General features: G+C 39.1%; 1 protein-coding gene across 1 annotated transcript in view; it reads right to left on the reverse strand.

The window, feature by feature from the left end:
- LOC150075916 (mutS protein homolog 4-like) overlaps nucleotides 1-18,031 on the reverse strand; it is a 61,602-nt gene that overhangs the window by 28,691 nt on the left and 14,880 nt on the right. The window contains exons 4-8 of the mRNA XM_090387210.1: nucleotides 16,629-16,849; nucleotides 15,207-15,401; nucleotides 10,895-11,014; nucleotides 6,450-6,516; nucleotides 186-370 (exon numbers count right to left, since the gene is read on the reverse strand). Coding sequence (XP_090243336.1) covers nucleotides 186-370; nucleotides 6,450-6,516; nucleotides 10,895-11,014; nucleotides 15,207-15,401; nucleotides 16,629-16,849 — 788 coding nt within the window. The remainder of the gene's footprint in view (nucleotides 1-185; nucleotides 371-6,449; nucleotides 6,517-10,894; nucleotides 11,015-15,206; nucleotides 15,402-16,628; nucleotides 16,850-18,031) is intronic.

The following is an 18,031-nucleotide window of genomic DNA, read 5'->3' on the forward strand; positions in this document are numbered from 1 at the left end:
ATGAAACTTTATAATTATGATGGTTTTTGAAACTGAGATTGTGATTTCCATAAAATCAGAAAACATCTCCAAATTCACTGTTACTCAATATCATTGCTCTTTGAAATTCCTCTCTTTTTAGACAAACAGTTCCACCTTAAATATTACAATGTTCACGCATAATAAAACTAAATCTTTAAACGTACCAAACTGTCTGTTGTAAAAGATAATGATGACTTTGACTTAACCACCTTCATAAATTCAGGAGGAAGTTGAAAATCAGGTCTCTGAAATTTACCGGTGAGTGCAAGCTGAATATAAAAACCTCGAAGATTGCTATAACCAGTACGTAAAGGTAAATGATGAATTTCTCCAAGTTGGTTTACCGTTTCTAAAAATAAATAAATATAAACATTCGTTTTTCATCAATATTTTCATGAATTTCAACTATTAGCAAATTATTTTAATGAAGTTTTGCTATTACAAATAATTTACACTAAATTTTACCTTGATAGCAATTGAGCAAATTGTTGAGTAATTGGGTAAATATTATTGGAACACAGAAGAACAACACTCCCCCCTCCCCCAAACACACATGTCGAAGATGGGGTAACATAAATTTCACGAGAACTTTGCGATTATAGTTTTCAAGTCGGTTGTACGTCTAAGTTCTCCATCATATTTAATATTATTCCAACCAAACAACCATTTTACCGAATCTCACATTAAACAATGTGTAAAATTCTCAAAATGAAATTGCATGAATGTGTTTATAATGTTTAATTGTATCAAATGTTACATCGAGAAGACAATGGGAGTTTAGAATTCTGTCAGCCCAAAACAAAAATCCAAAATTCTCCTGGGCTTCTTTTACAAATGAGGCAACTTTCCAAATTAATATAAAAACTAGTCTCAAGACATCTGGCGACATAAAAGATACTTCAATTAAAAGAAATACACTCTTCGCTCCTAAGAAGTCAGCATAATTGATTCTTTCTTAAAGCAACAGTCAATGGCAAGCGTTACCTTGCAATATTGAAGAAAGTTTTTCATCCCACCTATTGAATCCGCGCAGATAGTTATAACCACCGTCCTCCCCATACAAGGTGGTAAAGGCCCAGGTTCGAATTCGGTAAACTATAATAGTAAATACAGTAGTGTTACTGTATTTACGGTTTGTGCGAATATATCTTTTCAGACAAAGGGATCGGTAGAGTTTGACCAATTGCTTGATCTTCTCTAGTTATCGACAGAATTCAAATTCCAGACTAGCCAACATATTGAAATTTACTGATTAATTTGTGAAGTCCTCCGTATACGCGAAACAAACTTCGATATACAGGGTGTTTCAGTTAAACGTTTCAGAACTTCTAAGAGGGGTAGGGTACATCCTGACAACTCGAAATCATATAGCAATGTGGGGTCGGAAATGCTTTCCTGAAGCGGTGTTGCACACAGAAGCACCATAAAAAGAAAAGAGACCGTAAGTGAGAAATCGTTTTAATAATACATGAAAAGAAGCAAAAGGTACATGGATTAAAGTAAGTGTTCCAAGTTTCTTCCACGGGCTACAATGCACGCCTCACATCTCCGACGCATGGACATCCGAACATTCTGGAATACTCCAGGCGAATTTCGAATTTCTTGAACAAGAACGCCAAGTTAGTAGGATGGATGATTACACGAACGCAGAGTTAGCCGATATGCATTTGGCGTACGGGGCTGCAAATTGTAGTGGGCCAGCCGCACAGCGTTTGTACGCGGAACGATATCCGACGAGGCGTATTCCCAGTCATAATTTCTTTGCAAGACTGCACCAGAGGTTAGCTGAGAGAGGTTCATTTGAAAGAGCTGACAGGGACAGGGTAAGAACAGCACGGACTCCAGCCGTCGAACAGAATGTGCTGCAGCATGTACAGGGGAATCCAAGAACGAGTACACGAAGTCTAGCAAACGCAGTCGGGGTTTCCCATTGCAGCGTCTGGAGGATTCTCCGAGAACAAGACATGCATCCGTTTCACGTGCGGCGTGTCCAGACACAGCAACCGGAGGATTATGCACCTCGTATTGCTTTCGCACAGTGGTACCTTGGAAAATGTGCTACAAATCCCCTTTTTCCTGCTGAAGTGTTGTTTTCCGATGAGGCATCCTTCACAAGGGAAGGAATTTTCAACACGCATAACGACCATATCTGGGCGGTCGAGAACCCGCATGCAATACGATGTCGTGCAGCACAGATTCGATTTTCGGTCAATGTATGGGCCGGTATTATGGGAGATCACCTCATCGGACCTTACCTGTTACCGTGTCGTCTAACCGGACCTATCTACTTGATCTTTCTGCAGCAAGTATTGCCACAACTTTTGAGAGATGAACAGATTTCTGCATCGACGCAACAGACAATGTGGTTCCAACACGATGGAGCCCCTGCCCATTATAGCGGAGATGTTCGTAACTACCTGGATGTCACATTTGGTCAACAGTGGATCGGACGTGGTGGTCCCGTGCGTTGGCCTGCTCGGTCACCCGACCTATCATGTCTTGATTTTTATTTCTGGGGTCATATGAAATCGCTAGTTTATGACACCCCTGTTGACAATGCTGAGGAGCTGGTTGCAAGAATCGCAGTTGCTGCCGAAGAAATTCGAAATTCGCCTGTAGTATTCCAGAATGTTCGGATGTCCATGCGTCGGAGATGTGAGGCGTGCATTGTAGCCCGTGGAAGAAACTTCGAACACTTACTTTAATCCATGTACCTTTTGCTTCTTTTCATGTATTATTAAAACGATTTCTCACTTACGGTCTCTTTTCTTTATGGTGCTTCTGTGTACAACACCGCTTCAGGAAAGCATTTCCGACCCCACATTGCTATATGATTTCGAGTTGTCAGGATGTACCCTACCCCTCTTAGAAGTTCTGAAACGTTTAACTGAAACACCCTGTATATTTAAATTTCTTATGACATTTAAATAATATAGTGGCCTCCGGTTATAACATCGTCGCATATACTGCAGATTTGGACACAAAGCGTGGAATCATTTGTGGAGGAAATCTCTCTTCTTGTGTTAAGTGTTACGTGCTATGTCCCCAAAAATGCCGCTTTATGAGATTCTACCCTATTTTGATAATAAGTAATCAAAAATATGATGTGCCTCGATATGCATTTCTACACTGCTCGACAAAATTAACAAAACACATAAAAAACGCGGTATAGCTCGTAAAGATTGCAATAAAGCAGGACAAAATTTTTATGGTGGTGTACCATTGAATAACGATGAAATGAGGAGACAGCGAGAAACTTAGGGCAGGTATATGGGACATTTATAGGGGTTGTATAAGAATTACCAAAACGGTTACATTACAGAAGTCGATACAAAATGCTCGAAAATATGGTCACATGGCATCGATATGGCGTTTGATCCCCTTCAACAGCTAAACTGGCCTGACAGCGGTGAACTCAATATAAGGGTGCCTATAAGATTCTGTGGAAACAAATCCCATTCTTCCATAAGCGCAGACCTTAGCTTAGCAAGTGAATGAAGTTGGCTGTCGACGTGCAATGCGATGTCCAAAGGTATCCCACAAATGTTCGATCGGATTTAAGTCTGTGATTGTGCTGGCCACGCCAGTCGTTGGATATCTTCGGTTTCAATATATTCCTCCATTCCTTGAGCTCTACGTGCAGTGCCGTTGTCGTGCATGAAAAGAAAATCTGGGCCAACCGCAACCCTAAAAAGGCGCACATGAGGATCTGTTCTCGGTACCGTGCTTCTCTAGATTTTTGTCTTGTCCAATTCGCAGATTTTAATTTGATTATGATGCAATTACTATAGCGAAATATTAAGGATTTAAAAATTATAATCGGAAGCAACGACTTATAGGTCCTGGAAGTTTCGATTAGTCCAGCAGTTACCAACTGGTGGTTCTTGGATCCCTGGATGTTCGCAATAAAAATTCTGTAATGGCGTCTGCTTAGATTTACATATGTATATTATTGTAAACTACAAAATATAACTAATAATAAACAATAAAGTAAAAAAAAAAATAAATAAAAAGTAAAAATTGCCAAAGAAAGAAACCACATCTCCCATAATTCCTTATAATTAGTTTACTATCTTACAGTATATCATGTTAAATAAATATGTTTTCCATACTAAATTTTTTTTCATTCTCAAGGATCATTGTTATGTAAGGTACTTTTTTTTTTTTTTTTTAGTAGAAGCTATAGTACCTAGTATCGTGAATGGGTTGAAAAGTTGAAAGAAAATACTTGTTGACATTAAACTTGAACTTCTCTAGATTGTAATGTAATTTTCAGGAAATACGTATGAAGGAAGGTGGTTCCAGAAAACAGAAGTTAAATGAATAAATGCGGAAGATGAAAAGTTGATTCTGTGAGTTTGAACTTGGACAGCAAAATGATGTTGACTGGTGCGGAACGTGTTCGGACTGCTTTGAAGGAGAGAGCAGGAATTATAGAAGCCAATTCAGATGCCATGCAAGAGTCTATAGAAAAGACATGCAACAGAAACAGAAAGTCTATGAGACAGAGAGTGGAGAGACTCTGTTAGAGATGAGACATCAATTAGCCTAAATGCCCTCTTTTGAATGGAATCAAGAAGCCTGAGAGAGGTTTTGGGGGCACCGCCCCAGATGTAGGAACAATATTCCATGGTAGGGCGGATTTGCGATTTCTACAGAGTCAACAACTGTTTGGAAGAAAAGTAACGCTGAGAGAAAAAGAGAAAACCAAATTTTTTAGATGCAGAGGAAGCAATATTTGTAATGTGCTTTATGCCAAGAGAGATTAGAAGTCAGGGTAATCCCCAAGATCTTGCCTAAAAATCGGAGAGTCATCAAAGATAAGCATAGGAGCAGACGAATCCTTTTTGCGAGATATAAGACAGGACTCAGTTTTAGAAGGATTGACATTAAGTTATCTTTGCCCCACTGGAGATCAGCATTTAAGGAATTGGCAGTGAATACTCGAGAAGTTGAAGCTGTTTGAGCAGGGCAAGGTTTCTTAAACTGCAAGGTGGAATGCAATGGTGGAATGCTATGGATAGGAAATCCTATCCATAGCAAAACTATGGATAGGATTTCCGGTCAATGGAAGAAGGTCATTAAGGTCATTAATATACAAGAGGAAAAGGGTGGGAGAAAGAGATTAACCTTGGGGAACACCAGCATTAATGGAGAAGTTAGAAAACAGAGAGCCGTCTATCATCACCTGCAGTGAGCGGTTAGACAGAAAACTGGATACCCCGTTACAAGGAACAGCTGGCAAATCATAGGATGGAAGTTATTTAGAAGATCTTTATGCCAAACACGACCAAGTCTTTGAAATGTCAAGAGAAATGGCTTCAGTTTCACCAAACTTTTCCATTGAATTTATTTGTCTATAGATTGGCAATATAAGTCAGAATATCACCTGTGGAACGACACTGATGGAATCCATACTGGCGATCGTTGATCAGATGAAAGATTTCCAGATAGTTTTAAGAGTTGGCGGTTAATTGATTTCTCCATTACTTTAGAAAGAGCAGAAGTAATCGCAATGGGACGATAATTGGATGGAAGGGATTTATCACCCTTTTTAGGAACTGGTTGGATATGAGCAAATTTCCAAGCAGAAGAAAAAACACCTTTGGAATAAGAAAGTGAAAAAAGATGCCACAAAACAGGAGTAAGTTCAAGAGCGCAGGTTTAGAGAACAAGTGGAGAAATATCATCAGGACCTGGAGTTTTCTTAGCATCATATTCATCAAAATCCTTCTGACCTCCTTTTGACAGAAGTCCAAAGGAGGCATTGTACTGGGAATGGATTGAGGTGATTTACCAAGATCATCAATACATGAGTTGGAAGGAAAATAGGATGCTAGCAGGTCAGCTTTATCTTTGGCTGATGTGGAAACAGAACCATCTGTTTTTTTTTTCAGAGGTGGAAACAGAGATGGGCAAAAATTGCGGCCAATAGCTTTGGCAAGAGACCAGAATGCCCAGCTACTATTTGGACTAAAAGCAAGTTTTCTACTCTTAGCCTGTTCCAAATCTAGTTTGGACTTATTAATAACAGCTTTACAAAACATAAATAATACTTAATAATAATTTTTATTATTATGCAATGTCGCTTATAAAAACGTAGTATTGGAAATATTTTATAATAAAAATTCGGAAATATTATACGATTTCAGAGTACAGGCTTAGTGATTCGCGATAAAAAAAATATTACATTCAAGGGGGTTCGCGATAAAAAAATATTACATTCAAAGGGGTTCGCGAGTCAAAAAAGTTTGGGAACCGCTGGATTAGTCTAATAAAATTACTATACCTGTTGGAAAAATTTACATTTACTATCTTTTTCTTTCTTTTTTTTTTTTTTTTTTTGTACCTTAACATTTATCACATCAGAACATAAATATTTACTATAAATATATCATTTTATAAATATTTCGAACAACTGAACTTACCGGCAACATCGTCTACTGTTTCCGCGTAAATTCTTCTGGCTACATCCAGCAATCCATTGATATTTGGCTAAAAGAAATGAAGTGATTACTAACGCAGTTGTTTTATATAGACAATCATTAATCTCTAGAACACCAAGAATGGCTTCTGTTCAGAGGAAATTAATAAATAAAAGGACCGAAGTGTAAATTTGTTTTTACAAATATATTTACATAAACACGTTTTTTCCTTTTTTATGGGATTTTTCCGCCGCTTGATGGATACTGGTACCAAGTGCATGGGGTGTTTTTTTTGTGTCGGGGTATTATCATTATTATTGTTGGTCGAGGAACTCTCTTACAGTTCAACAACTGTTCAGGATCGCGGCTTTCTGGAGTTCCATGTAAGTGTTCTCTGAGAGGCCTATTGTTGCTAGTTTCTTATGGAGGCTCTTTGGTGGTTGCCGGTGGTTGACATATTGATTGGGATGGTCATTACTTGTTCCATATGCCACATATCTTTGACTTCCTGTCTTAGGTCTGAGTACTTCTTGATATTTTCTTCCTTGGATCTATTTAACCTATTAACTTCCCCAATGACCGATGGAAGTTTGTTCCGGCAATCAACCACCCACTGGCTAAAGGCAAATTTCCGCACATCTATTCTACAACTGTCTTTCCTCAATTTGAATTTATGACGCCTCAGTTGCGGAATCTGAGCAACAGCAAGAATCCCATCAGCCTGCTCAAACCATTCAAGGCCTTATAAACCTCAATCAGATAACCTCGCAAGGCCTTATACATCTCAATCAGATCACCTCGCAAGGCCTTATACACCTCAATCAGAGCACCTCGGACGGTGTGCAAAACTTAAGGACCAACACTATTTCTAAAGGTTACAACCACAAAATCTTTACTTAGGGTACTCTTTACTGACGAGAGTAAATTCAGTCTCAGCAGGAACTGAACGTCAGCTAATCTGGCAAGAGGCTGGCACACGGTATCACTCCGGAAACATCACTGAAAGGTATCGATATGGAGGTCGAGGTGTTCTCGTCTGGGGAGGCGTTATCTGGGATGGACATACACAACTCCAGATACTGGAAGGCGGTACTGTAACTGGTGCACGCTTCTGTACTGAGGTAATCCTTCCCCATGTGCATCTGTTCCGAGGTGCCATTGGCCCCGAGTTTGTGTTTATGGATGATAACGCAACACCCCCATCGAACTGCAGCTGTGATATGTGTTTGGAAAGTGAGTACATTGTTCGGTTCGTATGGATTAGCCTGCCCGTTCCACCGATCTAAATCCCATCGAACACATATGGGACGCTCTGGGGAGACGCCTAGCGGTACGTCCACACCCACCAGAAAATTTTCGCCAGCTGAAGATGGCGCTGACAGAGGAACGGACGATGTTACCGCAAGAACTTATCAACAACATTGTTCTAAATATGTACAGGCGGTGCAAAGCCTGCATCGACATTAGGGGTAGCCATATCTCCTATTGAGGACCACCTCTTCCCTTTGTTCTACCTTTGGCAGTGATGCAACTGTATCATGGCAGCCAATGCTATGTTGCCATTTTTGAATAAAGTCCCTCTGTACCGTTTTTTTTTCGTTGTTATGTCGGTGTTGTTTCCTTTATCATTTCTGTACCTCACGAAGTTCCTGTGGTATGCTTTTCCCATATTCAGGCCACTCCTATGAGAAGCGACAGGTGAAAACCTGACTAGTCCTTAAATTTTGCACACCAGTGTACAATTTTAGCCCTCGTTGTTAGCACAGTGGAATTCCTCCTCACACCGGGTGGAGCGTGTATGCAGTGTTGCCAACTCTTAATAATATTTCCCGCTAGCCGCATACTCAAAATCCGCTATTTTTAGCACTTGACCCGCCAAATTTTTTAAATTTTCATTTGTTTGTACTTTGTAGTGAATAAAAACAAACAAACAGTACATATAAATAGTTATTTATTTTTCTGTTTTTAATATAAAATCAATATCTAAAAATCTAAATTTCGAAATTCAATACCGCCTCATCATATGCTTCTTGTGTACCTATTTTGCGAAGCACTTCTTCAGGTAAAACATAATTTTTACAACACTTTTCAACTCTTTTGAGCCCGTATCGTACTGATAAGATTGCATTAACCGTGCCAACACTCATTCTGTTGCGTGTTTTGTTTTTTACTAGATTTAAGTTGCTGAATATTCTTTCCACATCTGCATTGGATAATGGCAAAATTAAAATACCCAATGCAAATTCGCTAATTTTTTTAAATGGATTTTTACCGCTTGCATCTCGATATTTCGAAACTTCTGAGTAAAACTTCATTGTATTGTTGATGTTTTCCCATTTAACGAGAGTAATGTTTATATAAAAAAAGTAAAAGTAAAGTGCAGCCATTATCAACCCACTGCAGGATGGCAGCCTCCTCAACAATTCATGCTGAGTATACTGTTGCTCAATTTTTTCAATTTCTACTTCAGACAATTTTAAATTTTGTAATAAATTTATCAGTGGTTCTTTTTGTTGCTTTTATATATTGTTAATTGAGATTAATGACATTTTTTCTAATTCTTTTATGTTGTTCGGAAGGCGTTGTTTTAATTGTTGACACAAATCAATCAAGAAATTACGGCATCTCTCTCTCTCTCTCTCTCTCTCTCTCTTATTGCCATTTCATCTGTTGTTGTTGTGATAAGTTTATTCATTATTAATTCATTTATTTTTCTTTCAAATTGGTAACCTAAATATGGCTTAGGGTCTAAATAATTATTAATGTCCTCTTCTATCCTTTCAATATATGTATTTGGTAAAACCATTTTATTGGCAATCATCGACAATAGCATGTTTAAATCATGTAGTAATAATGTAGGATCGGCAGTATTTGATTCAAAAGATTTGTTTATTCTTTGTACTTCAGATAAGATAGGTTTTAAAATAAAAGATATGCTAAATTACTTTCATCTTTGAACATTGAATAAAGAAGTTCTGCAGTATAACATTTGTCAAACGAGTTATTTCAAAATGGGCTTTTAATTCAATATACTGTTCTAAAATTCTTGTTATAGCAACTTCAATGGATAACCACCTTGTTTGACATGAATGCACTATCTTTTTCAGATCTGCACCATCGTTTATGGCCCTGTATAAATATTTGAATTGATTTTGTCGGCTGGTGGATTTACTAAACGCACGATTTTGCATTGCACGAGGGTTTCTAGGAATACAACTATCGTGCTATACGAGGACTGACTATACTAAGATATTATTACACTGTGGTTATTAGAAATAATTATTACTTATTACTCTTATTACTTATTGCTCTGTGGTTATTAGAAACGTTGAAAGAGATGTCGGTAATTCGGATCGCATTTCTTGGAAGGCAAACAAATACGACGAAGAAAAATTATCGAATGCCATTCCTTCGCTGTTTCAAAAAAAGGCGTCATTAGAATTTTTTCCACAATTTTAGATTTGATTCAACAATTTAAAGCCATGACCCAATGATCAGGTCGTTTGACCGCGAGCGTAACTACGTAAAATTGTTGGGGTTCTCCTCAGGGAAATCCAGAATAATATAAAACCGATTCTTCGCTTTATAAAAAAAAAACTATGAAATATGATATCCCTACTATTTCAATTATGAATTATTTTTATTGTTAATTAAATAATTAATTAAACAATTAATTTAATATTTCTTAATATAAATGTTACATTGCCAAAATACATAAAATGCTAAACATTTATACTCTTCCCGCTAAAAAATCCGCTATCCGCTATTTCATATTTTTATCCGCTAAACCTGAAGCAATTCCGCTAAATCTAGCGGGAAAACCGCTAAAATGGCAACACTGCGTGTATGCCACAGCCAGTAAAAAATCCTGGCCCCAGAGCAACGCCAATGGTTAGTTAGTGTTCTGTTGGTAGAGGCCTATCTCATAGCTGCTGTTCCAAAGGTCAGAAAAGATCCCATGCTGACAGAGCGAGCGAAGAAGTCTGTTCGCTCTGTCAGCGTGGGATTAATCTCATTCCTGAATGAAGTCGGGGGTCAGCAAGGATGGAATGGTATTCTGCTCTAGGTCAAATTTCCTAGCCTGCTTTGAATGGTGCTTCTCCTTTTAAAGGCTGCATCATAAAAGATCATGAAATCATTGAATTTCCTTGGTAGCAATCACTGGGGCTCCGGCCCTCCCCTCGTGGTTAGCACAGTTGGTAGGAGAGTTTTCATCCCACAGCCCATAAAACCGACATAAATACACGTAATTTGAAAAACAACAGTTAAACTAAGAATTATGAGATTCAAAAAGAAGTTGTACAATTTTCGGTTATATTAAGAAACTTGCAGGATATCTATTATACTCTTTACTGAGTAATATAATTGGAGAAACTGCACAAATTGGAGAAACTAACAAAAGAGTGAAATTCTCTTCATCCATACGAATGTAAAGTATTAGTGCGTACCTTAATGGCGAAACATTTCTGTGTGCGCATATTTAGTATCCCTTTCTGGTAACGTGTGTCATCGTGAATGACTTCGTGAATTTTTTCCAACAACTCCTCAAATCGCGGGTCTGCCAGTGCCTAAAAATATAAAAGAATACTAAATATAAAAGATAATACAATATTTAAATCGTATTAAAAACCTTAAATTTCATTAAAAATGAAAAGCACACTGATCATTTATCTAACCGAGAATGAAGTAGTTTCATAATTAAAATTACAAATTGGTTTCTCATTAATAAGAAAACATTCATTTTTATTTTAAGGTTCAAGGGGCAACAAATTTCAAGGTACGGGTTGAGAAAATCGAACAATGAACCCTGTCTCATTTTATTTTGTTTCATTACTTTAAGGCAGATTATTTTGCAACATTTGATAGGGAATGCAAGTTTTTTTTTTGAGATGAAAATAAACAAATAAAAATCTTTATGGATGAAGCGTGTTAATTAAGAGTTTAAGATGAGTTCTTCGAAGCAGGTCAGAATTCTAAGGTTCCAGAAGCTATACTACGCGAATGAACAAATGATTTGTTAGTTTTCCAAATGAAGCGCGCAAAGTTTAGTTAATTGCTTTAAAAGGATCTGATTTCCAGATAACTTACATTAAAGAAATTTTTTTTATTATGAGGAATTTGAGAAATAAAAGATTGAGATCACGGAAAAAATGCAAGGATGCAGTACTTTTACAGAAAATTTAATAAATATTAAATTTTAGTATGTTAGTCGCGGTTCCACAAAATTTTATTTAATTTATTAGATTTTATCGCCCAATCCGCAAGGCATTGTAAAAAGTAAATACCGTATAACTAAGAAATTACCATAATTTTCAGACCATAAGACATTTTTTGGACAAGCTCAAAGAGCTACTTCTCCAGATTTTTGCTGCGTTCTGTAAACAAGAAATCAATCACAAAACACACGTCGTTGTTGTTGTGAGATTTTAGTCGCATCAGCGACTACCTGTCTGTAAATTGCATGACAGAACACACGTAATTTACAGACATATTATATAAGGCGCAATATGACGTAAGTTACTGATGTGCCTAAAACCCTATAACAACAACAAAAAAGCATTTTTTTTTTTTTTTTTTTTTTTAGTTTGGTTTGTCCAGGTTGCGTCACATATAACTGCTAGAAAATTCCCGGGCCCGGATCTCCTGGAGCCGGAGATCATTAAGAAGGTCACTGAAATTGACCCTGATCTATTGCTCCAACTGTTCAGCCGATGCATGCTAGACGGATCGTTCCCACTCGACTGGAAGATAGCCAATGTATAACTTATAATCAAAAATCCGAACAAACCACCTGAACAACCATCTTCATACAGACCAATCGCCCTTCTCTCCATCTGCAGTAAACTTTTTGAAAGATTACTACTAGCAAGAATCCAACACTATTACCAACTAGCGAATCTACCTTCACCCAACCAATATGGATTCCGAAAAGGTCGCTCCACCGTTGACGCCTTTCAAAGCCTAATCATACGCACTGGAGACGGATAAAAAAAAGCCCTACTGTCTATTTCCATTGATTTTGCCGGGGCGTTGGACACCCTATAGTGGTCGAGAGTCCTGGGCCGGCTCCGAGAGGCCAGAGTCCCCGGCAACCTGTACAACATTATTCGGAGCTACCTCACCGGCAGAACGATCAAAGTCAACACCTCCTACAAGGCAATACAAAGACAAATCCACAGAGGATGCCCACGAGGCTCAATGCTGGGACCAACTATGTGGAACTTGCTGATGGACGATTTCCTGAACAAGGACCTGGGTTTCGTGGACGACCTTGTCTTGACAATTGCAGCCAACTCCAGACTACAGCTGGAGACCCAGGCAAACTACGCCATACAAACCCTCCAAAACTGGGTCGAGCTTCACTTGCTACAAATCTCACCGACTAAAACTAACCCCATACTCCTCAAGGGAACGCTGGATACAGTAAACGCAGACCTCCAGAGATAAAAATAAGCAATACAACCATACGATTCAGCAAAGAACTCAAATATCTGGGACTCATACTCGACACGCAACTGTCGTTAAAACCACACCTCAACCACTTGAGAAGGAAGATACGCTTCTACTGCCCTGGTTAAAAGAATCGCCCGGCGAGACTGGGGATTAAACCAACGCACAATGAAGCTGTACTACAAGGCAGCACTTCTGACAATAGTAACATATGCAGCGGGTGCACATGGTATAAAAAAGCTGGCACTGCTGTCAACCTAAGGATCCTCGATTTCACCCACAGAACTATGCTATTGTCCGCTACACGCACCTGCAGCACGGTGAGCATACACACGCACTACAGATTATCGCAGGAGCCCTTCCCCTTGATCTTGAGGTGGTCAAAAGAGGCATGCTCTATGAGCTCACCAGGGGTACAGCTTGCATCAGGATTTCACTGCAAACCCCGCAAACAACCACGCTACAGAAAAAAGAAGACTCCAGGTTCACTTGCTGCAGGTGTGGCAGGCGCGCTGGATGCCTCCAAAAAGGGCCAAATCACCAAAAAATTCCTCCTCAAAGTTGAATACTTTGAGGAGGAATTCAACCTCAACAGATTTCAACCGAAGACGCCGATCTGGTATTCACCAGGCTTATTCACTACCTACATATTAACAGGACATGGCGCCATCAAGGCCAAGTTCTCAACTGTACCTGAGGCGAGCAAGAAACCTGGCAGCACCTTATGCATGACCGCCACCAATAGATGACCTCCACTGCCAAATGGTCACAAGAATACAATACGGTCCGAAAGACCAAAAACAACGTCTCTTAGAAGGCAAGGAGACATACATCGCCTTTTCTGAATATTCACAGGAACTATTCGCGAGACGCCGAACCCTGCTACCCCAACAAGCGAACCAAACAACCTAATCGAGAGGAATAGGAGAAATCCGACACGGGGATCTGGACAACTACAAACCTGAGGCAAGGAACAACCACATGCAAAAGGCTCAACTGACCTAACTACAAAATGGCAGGTGGACTAAGACCACACCCTTCCGGAGAACAGAATCCCAGTCACAACTAATTGGACACTCTAAAATGACGCACAACTCTATATCTAACTGAAGAAAACATGGACGTCGAACCATGCCACATGAATGACCATAATCCTAGGATCAGACTGCAGCACACCGAATCCGCACTACGCAGATTGCTGCCAATAGCCTTATTGGCGACCTGAATCGAGCACTCTAGCTCGTTTCACTTTAAACCACATACCCCGGGGGCAGACATCCTCCTGGCTCCCCCCCGCCGATCCTCTCTTCTACTGGTGGGGCATGGGCATCCCCACTAATCATCTGGAGACATCTTCTCTATCGTCTCCATTCTTCTGCCTATACCCCCAGTCTTCCGCCTTCCCTCCCCCACTCTATCTGCACACAAGCAAACGCCTGAACGCATCAAATCTAATCTCGTCCAAATTTACAATTTTGCCCAATCTCGGCCTATTCATTTCAAGCGACACCCCAAATTAATCGATAATTTTTTTTTTTTTTTTAGGTCCTAGTCGCTGAAATCTTTGGAAAGTAGGCGGCAGGACCTGCAGGAGTACTTACTTAAAATACTGGTGTACCTGGTACTCCTCCACGGGACGAAGTGCGGGCAACGTTGAGCCTCAGTAGGGGTGCAGCGGCCAAATGGCCAGAGGAACAATGGTGCATGGCATTACACATTTACAATATCCACACACTTTTTAAATCTCTAGCCTTCCCAGTGAACTGGTTCATCTACAATGAAAGCAACGCAAAGATGGGGGGAAAGCCCTGGTGCCTTTCCCCTGGTCCAGGGGAAACCCCTGGTGGGGGGGGAACCCCTGGATTTGACACTAAACACACTCTACACTCTTCCCTTTTAATTTTTCCATCCCCACCAATTCCTACTTAGTTTAAAAATTCGCTTATGTAATGCACGATCAACATTTTTTTTTAAAAAATGGCGTATTTTGAAAACCTAGTCATTTGACTTATAAATATTGAATTAGCAATGCCCTTGATGACTGAAGATGATACACTCGTTGAAGAAAGTGAAATTTCAGGCCATAACATTAACAATGACGTATGGGACTGCAGCAAAAAAAATTCGCTGTCCTACAACGAGTGAAATTTTTGTTCTACACTGAGTATTATTTAGTAACATTTGTGAATTATGCATTAAAATATTTTTTCCCAAAATTGCCTTCTAAAACAGGTGCGTGTTATGGCCGGTGCGTCTTATTGTCCGAAAAATGCGGTAATCATACCGTGTAATACGAGTATGTCTACTTACCGTGTAATATGTCTGAAAGAGGGGATTTTGAGCGTGTTTCAGAGCTTCATGAAGCGGACCAACTAATTCCAAAATATGCTTCAGAAAAATGATATTTGTAATCTTTTGTTCGGCAACCCGTACGCTCTCCTGTTTTGGTATCTGAACACACAGCGACAAGATATGTTCGACATCCAAAAATCTACCCAGCACTGTCTGAAACAGAATCACGTAAATTTAAATATATATAAAAAAAAAGGATGCTGAAAATAATTTACTTTTTATTTACTAAGATTTATAAAATTTCAAATTTATCAATGTTTAAGCATAATTATAATACATAAATTCACAATCCATAATGAATTTCACAGTATGAGATGTTATACTAATGATTCCGTTTTACAAACTTGTTTTATTTCGGTTCTTTGATTTTATTGCTTCTTAAAATTATGCTATAATACACATTGCGTGATTATATTATACTGTTTTAGGAAAAATATTCTCAACACTCATGGTTGAAGTGGGTCTCGTATATGGAATCGTATTCGCACGATTCCATATTAAGAACGTAGAACATAAGGGCGTGTAGTGTCAGTCATGCACTACACGCCCTTATGAATCCAGAGCGCACAGGCCTCTTTACCAATATATGTGAAGATATAAAAAAAATTAAAAATCTAAGAGATTAAATAAAAGAATAAAGACAGACGCTAACTGGTACGGTCTGCGTCTGTCTGGATGCTGGTCCGCATCAAGTCGGGCCTTAAAAATAAAACAGAACGAACAAAGAAGCAACCTGTCGAGCAAGCGATTATGGTCATCTACTGCACATCACACTACGACAGTCCAAGGCTCTGCCAAATGAGCAACCGACGGCCACTGGAAAGGTTATGCCCCAAAGCTCATAGTCAAATTTGATGAAGTATCTTGGCAGCCAATTTGCATGTCGCGTGCGAGTTGAAAAACTCGGTTTAGCTGATGGAGAAAAATCGTATACTCTCCGCTTGAGATCGACTAATTACAGCCTTGAACGAAGAGTTTAAAAATTCCTTCAGTCATCGATGGGATCGAACCCAGACCAAACCGAAAGTGGCAGATGGAGCTGAATCGTGCCGAACAGGTTGTCATGTAAAGCCATCGATAATGGTATAGCGGATGCACCACTTTTCACTCGACTGTAGAAGTCCGTTGGATTTCCATTGGAGGCTGTATGGATTCTTCAAGACCTCTTTGATCGGGATTTAGTTTGCCAATTTCAGGGCGAGGGCATAGTTTGGTACCATGAGTTATTTCGTTAATCATAGAAAAGCAATCCTGCATTTCTTCTTCTTCTTCTACTTCTCAGTTTTACGGGGGTTAATTTTTATTTCATTATAAATAATTTTTCTCAGTATAAACTGTCACATTCATTAGACATTGAGAGCGATATAAAGTCATACTTACTTGCAAACCATAAAACAGCTCCTCATCATCTGTCAGCTCTGCGACACAGTCCAGTCTTGTATTGATGGTATACACGTCGCACGGAGGTTGCAAGACGTTCGCTCTCAGCAATCGACTTCCACCCACAGTCTTGGTGTGATGCAGAATTCCGTATAACGTATGTCTACAGCGAGGATTGTGGAGATTGATAAGCAGTTCTAAATGTTTCGCTGTTGAGGCATCTAAGATATATTTAAAAAAAAAAAAAAAAACAAGACTAGTCATATTTTCCATGCTATGAGAAATTCAATTGCCAACAGCTTACGATAATTCTGGCTTCAAAATAACATTCGTTAATGATCCAAACACGTTTATTGCAACAACGTTCATATCTAATAATCACAAACAGTTTGTATCACGTTGTAAGATATAAAATCTTACAAGTAAAATATTTTATACAAAAGAAAGATTAATTAAAAGTAAAGCTTTTGATATAGCAATATAGGGGGGCGATACCTTACCAGTCACAAATATTATTTAAAATATGGGTCACTCGCTAGGGATTAAATTTAGACAAGGTCACAAGAGAGAGGAGTAAACAAAGAAATGACTAGTAGCAGAAGGGGTGCGCTTCAACTCAGAGCACACCGGAATAAGCAACAGTAGCGGCTGTTAGTGAGCACGTGTGAATAATTATGGCTCTGAAAGAACAATACAGCAAAGGACTGAGTTTGTCGGGACATTCCTTTGATCGGTAACACCTGGAGGCGAGACGGGTAGTAAATACTTGACAAATGCTCCGATGAGATTTAAGACTGGCGTCTGGCTGTCGGTGATAGCAAGTTTTGGGATCTTAGGAAGAAAAGGTGTTAAGTGAAACAGAAAGATGGCGGCGAACTTCAAAGCAACAGACGGCCTGGGAAAGGAATAGTGATATTAAAATGGAAGGTTGAAACTAGCAGGGATGGAGATAGCATGGGAAACCCACACTAGCGAATAGTCGGGATGTAAATTTAAATATTGATGTACGAGTAGTTAAATTTATGAGCGAAGGTGGGCCAACACAAAAGGGCGGTACACAAATTCGGAAAACAAAAAGAGAGCGCGCGCAGCCAAGAGAACCACAGAGTTGAGTTTTATGTGTGTGTTTATGGAAATGAGTTAGAGGACACAGAGTTGAGTTTATGTGGATGTTTATGGAAATGAGTTAGAGGACACTGAGTTGAGTTTTTGTTAGTATTTTGTGAAAATGGGTTAAAAAGAACACAGAGTTGAGTTTATGTAGGTGTTTATGGAAATGAATTAGAGGTCACTGAGTTGAGTTTTGTTGGTGTTTTGTGAAGATGAGTTAGGGAAGACAGAGTCGAGTTTTTGTCGGTGTTAGTGGGAAAAGGAATAAGCCTAGTCCGTAATTGGAAGGCAAG

This window comes from Mastigoproctus giganteus, chromosome 13 (genome assembly GCF_048544385.1).
Source record: "Mastigoproctus giganteus isolate SK-2022 chromosome 13, ASM4854438v1, whole genome shotgun sequence".
Taxonomy (NCBI): Eukaryota; Metazoa; Arthropoda; class Arachnida; order Uropygi; family Thelyphonidae; genus Mastigoproctus; species Mastigoproctus giganteus.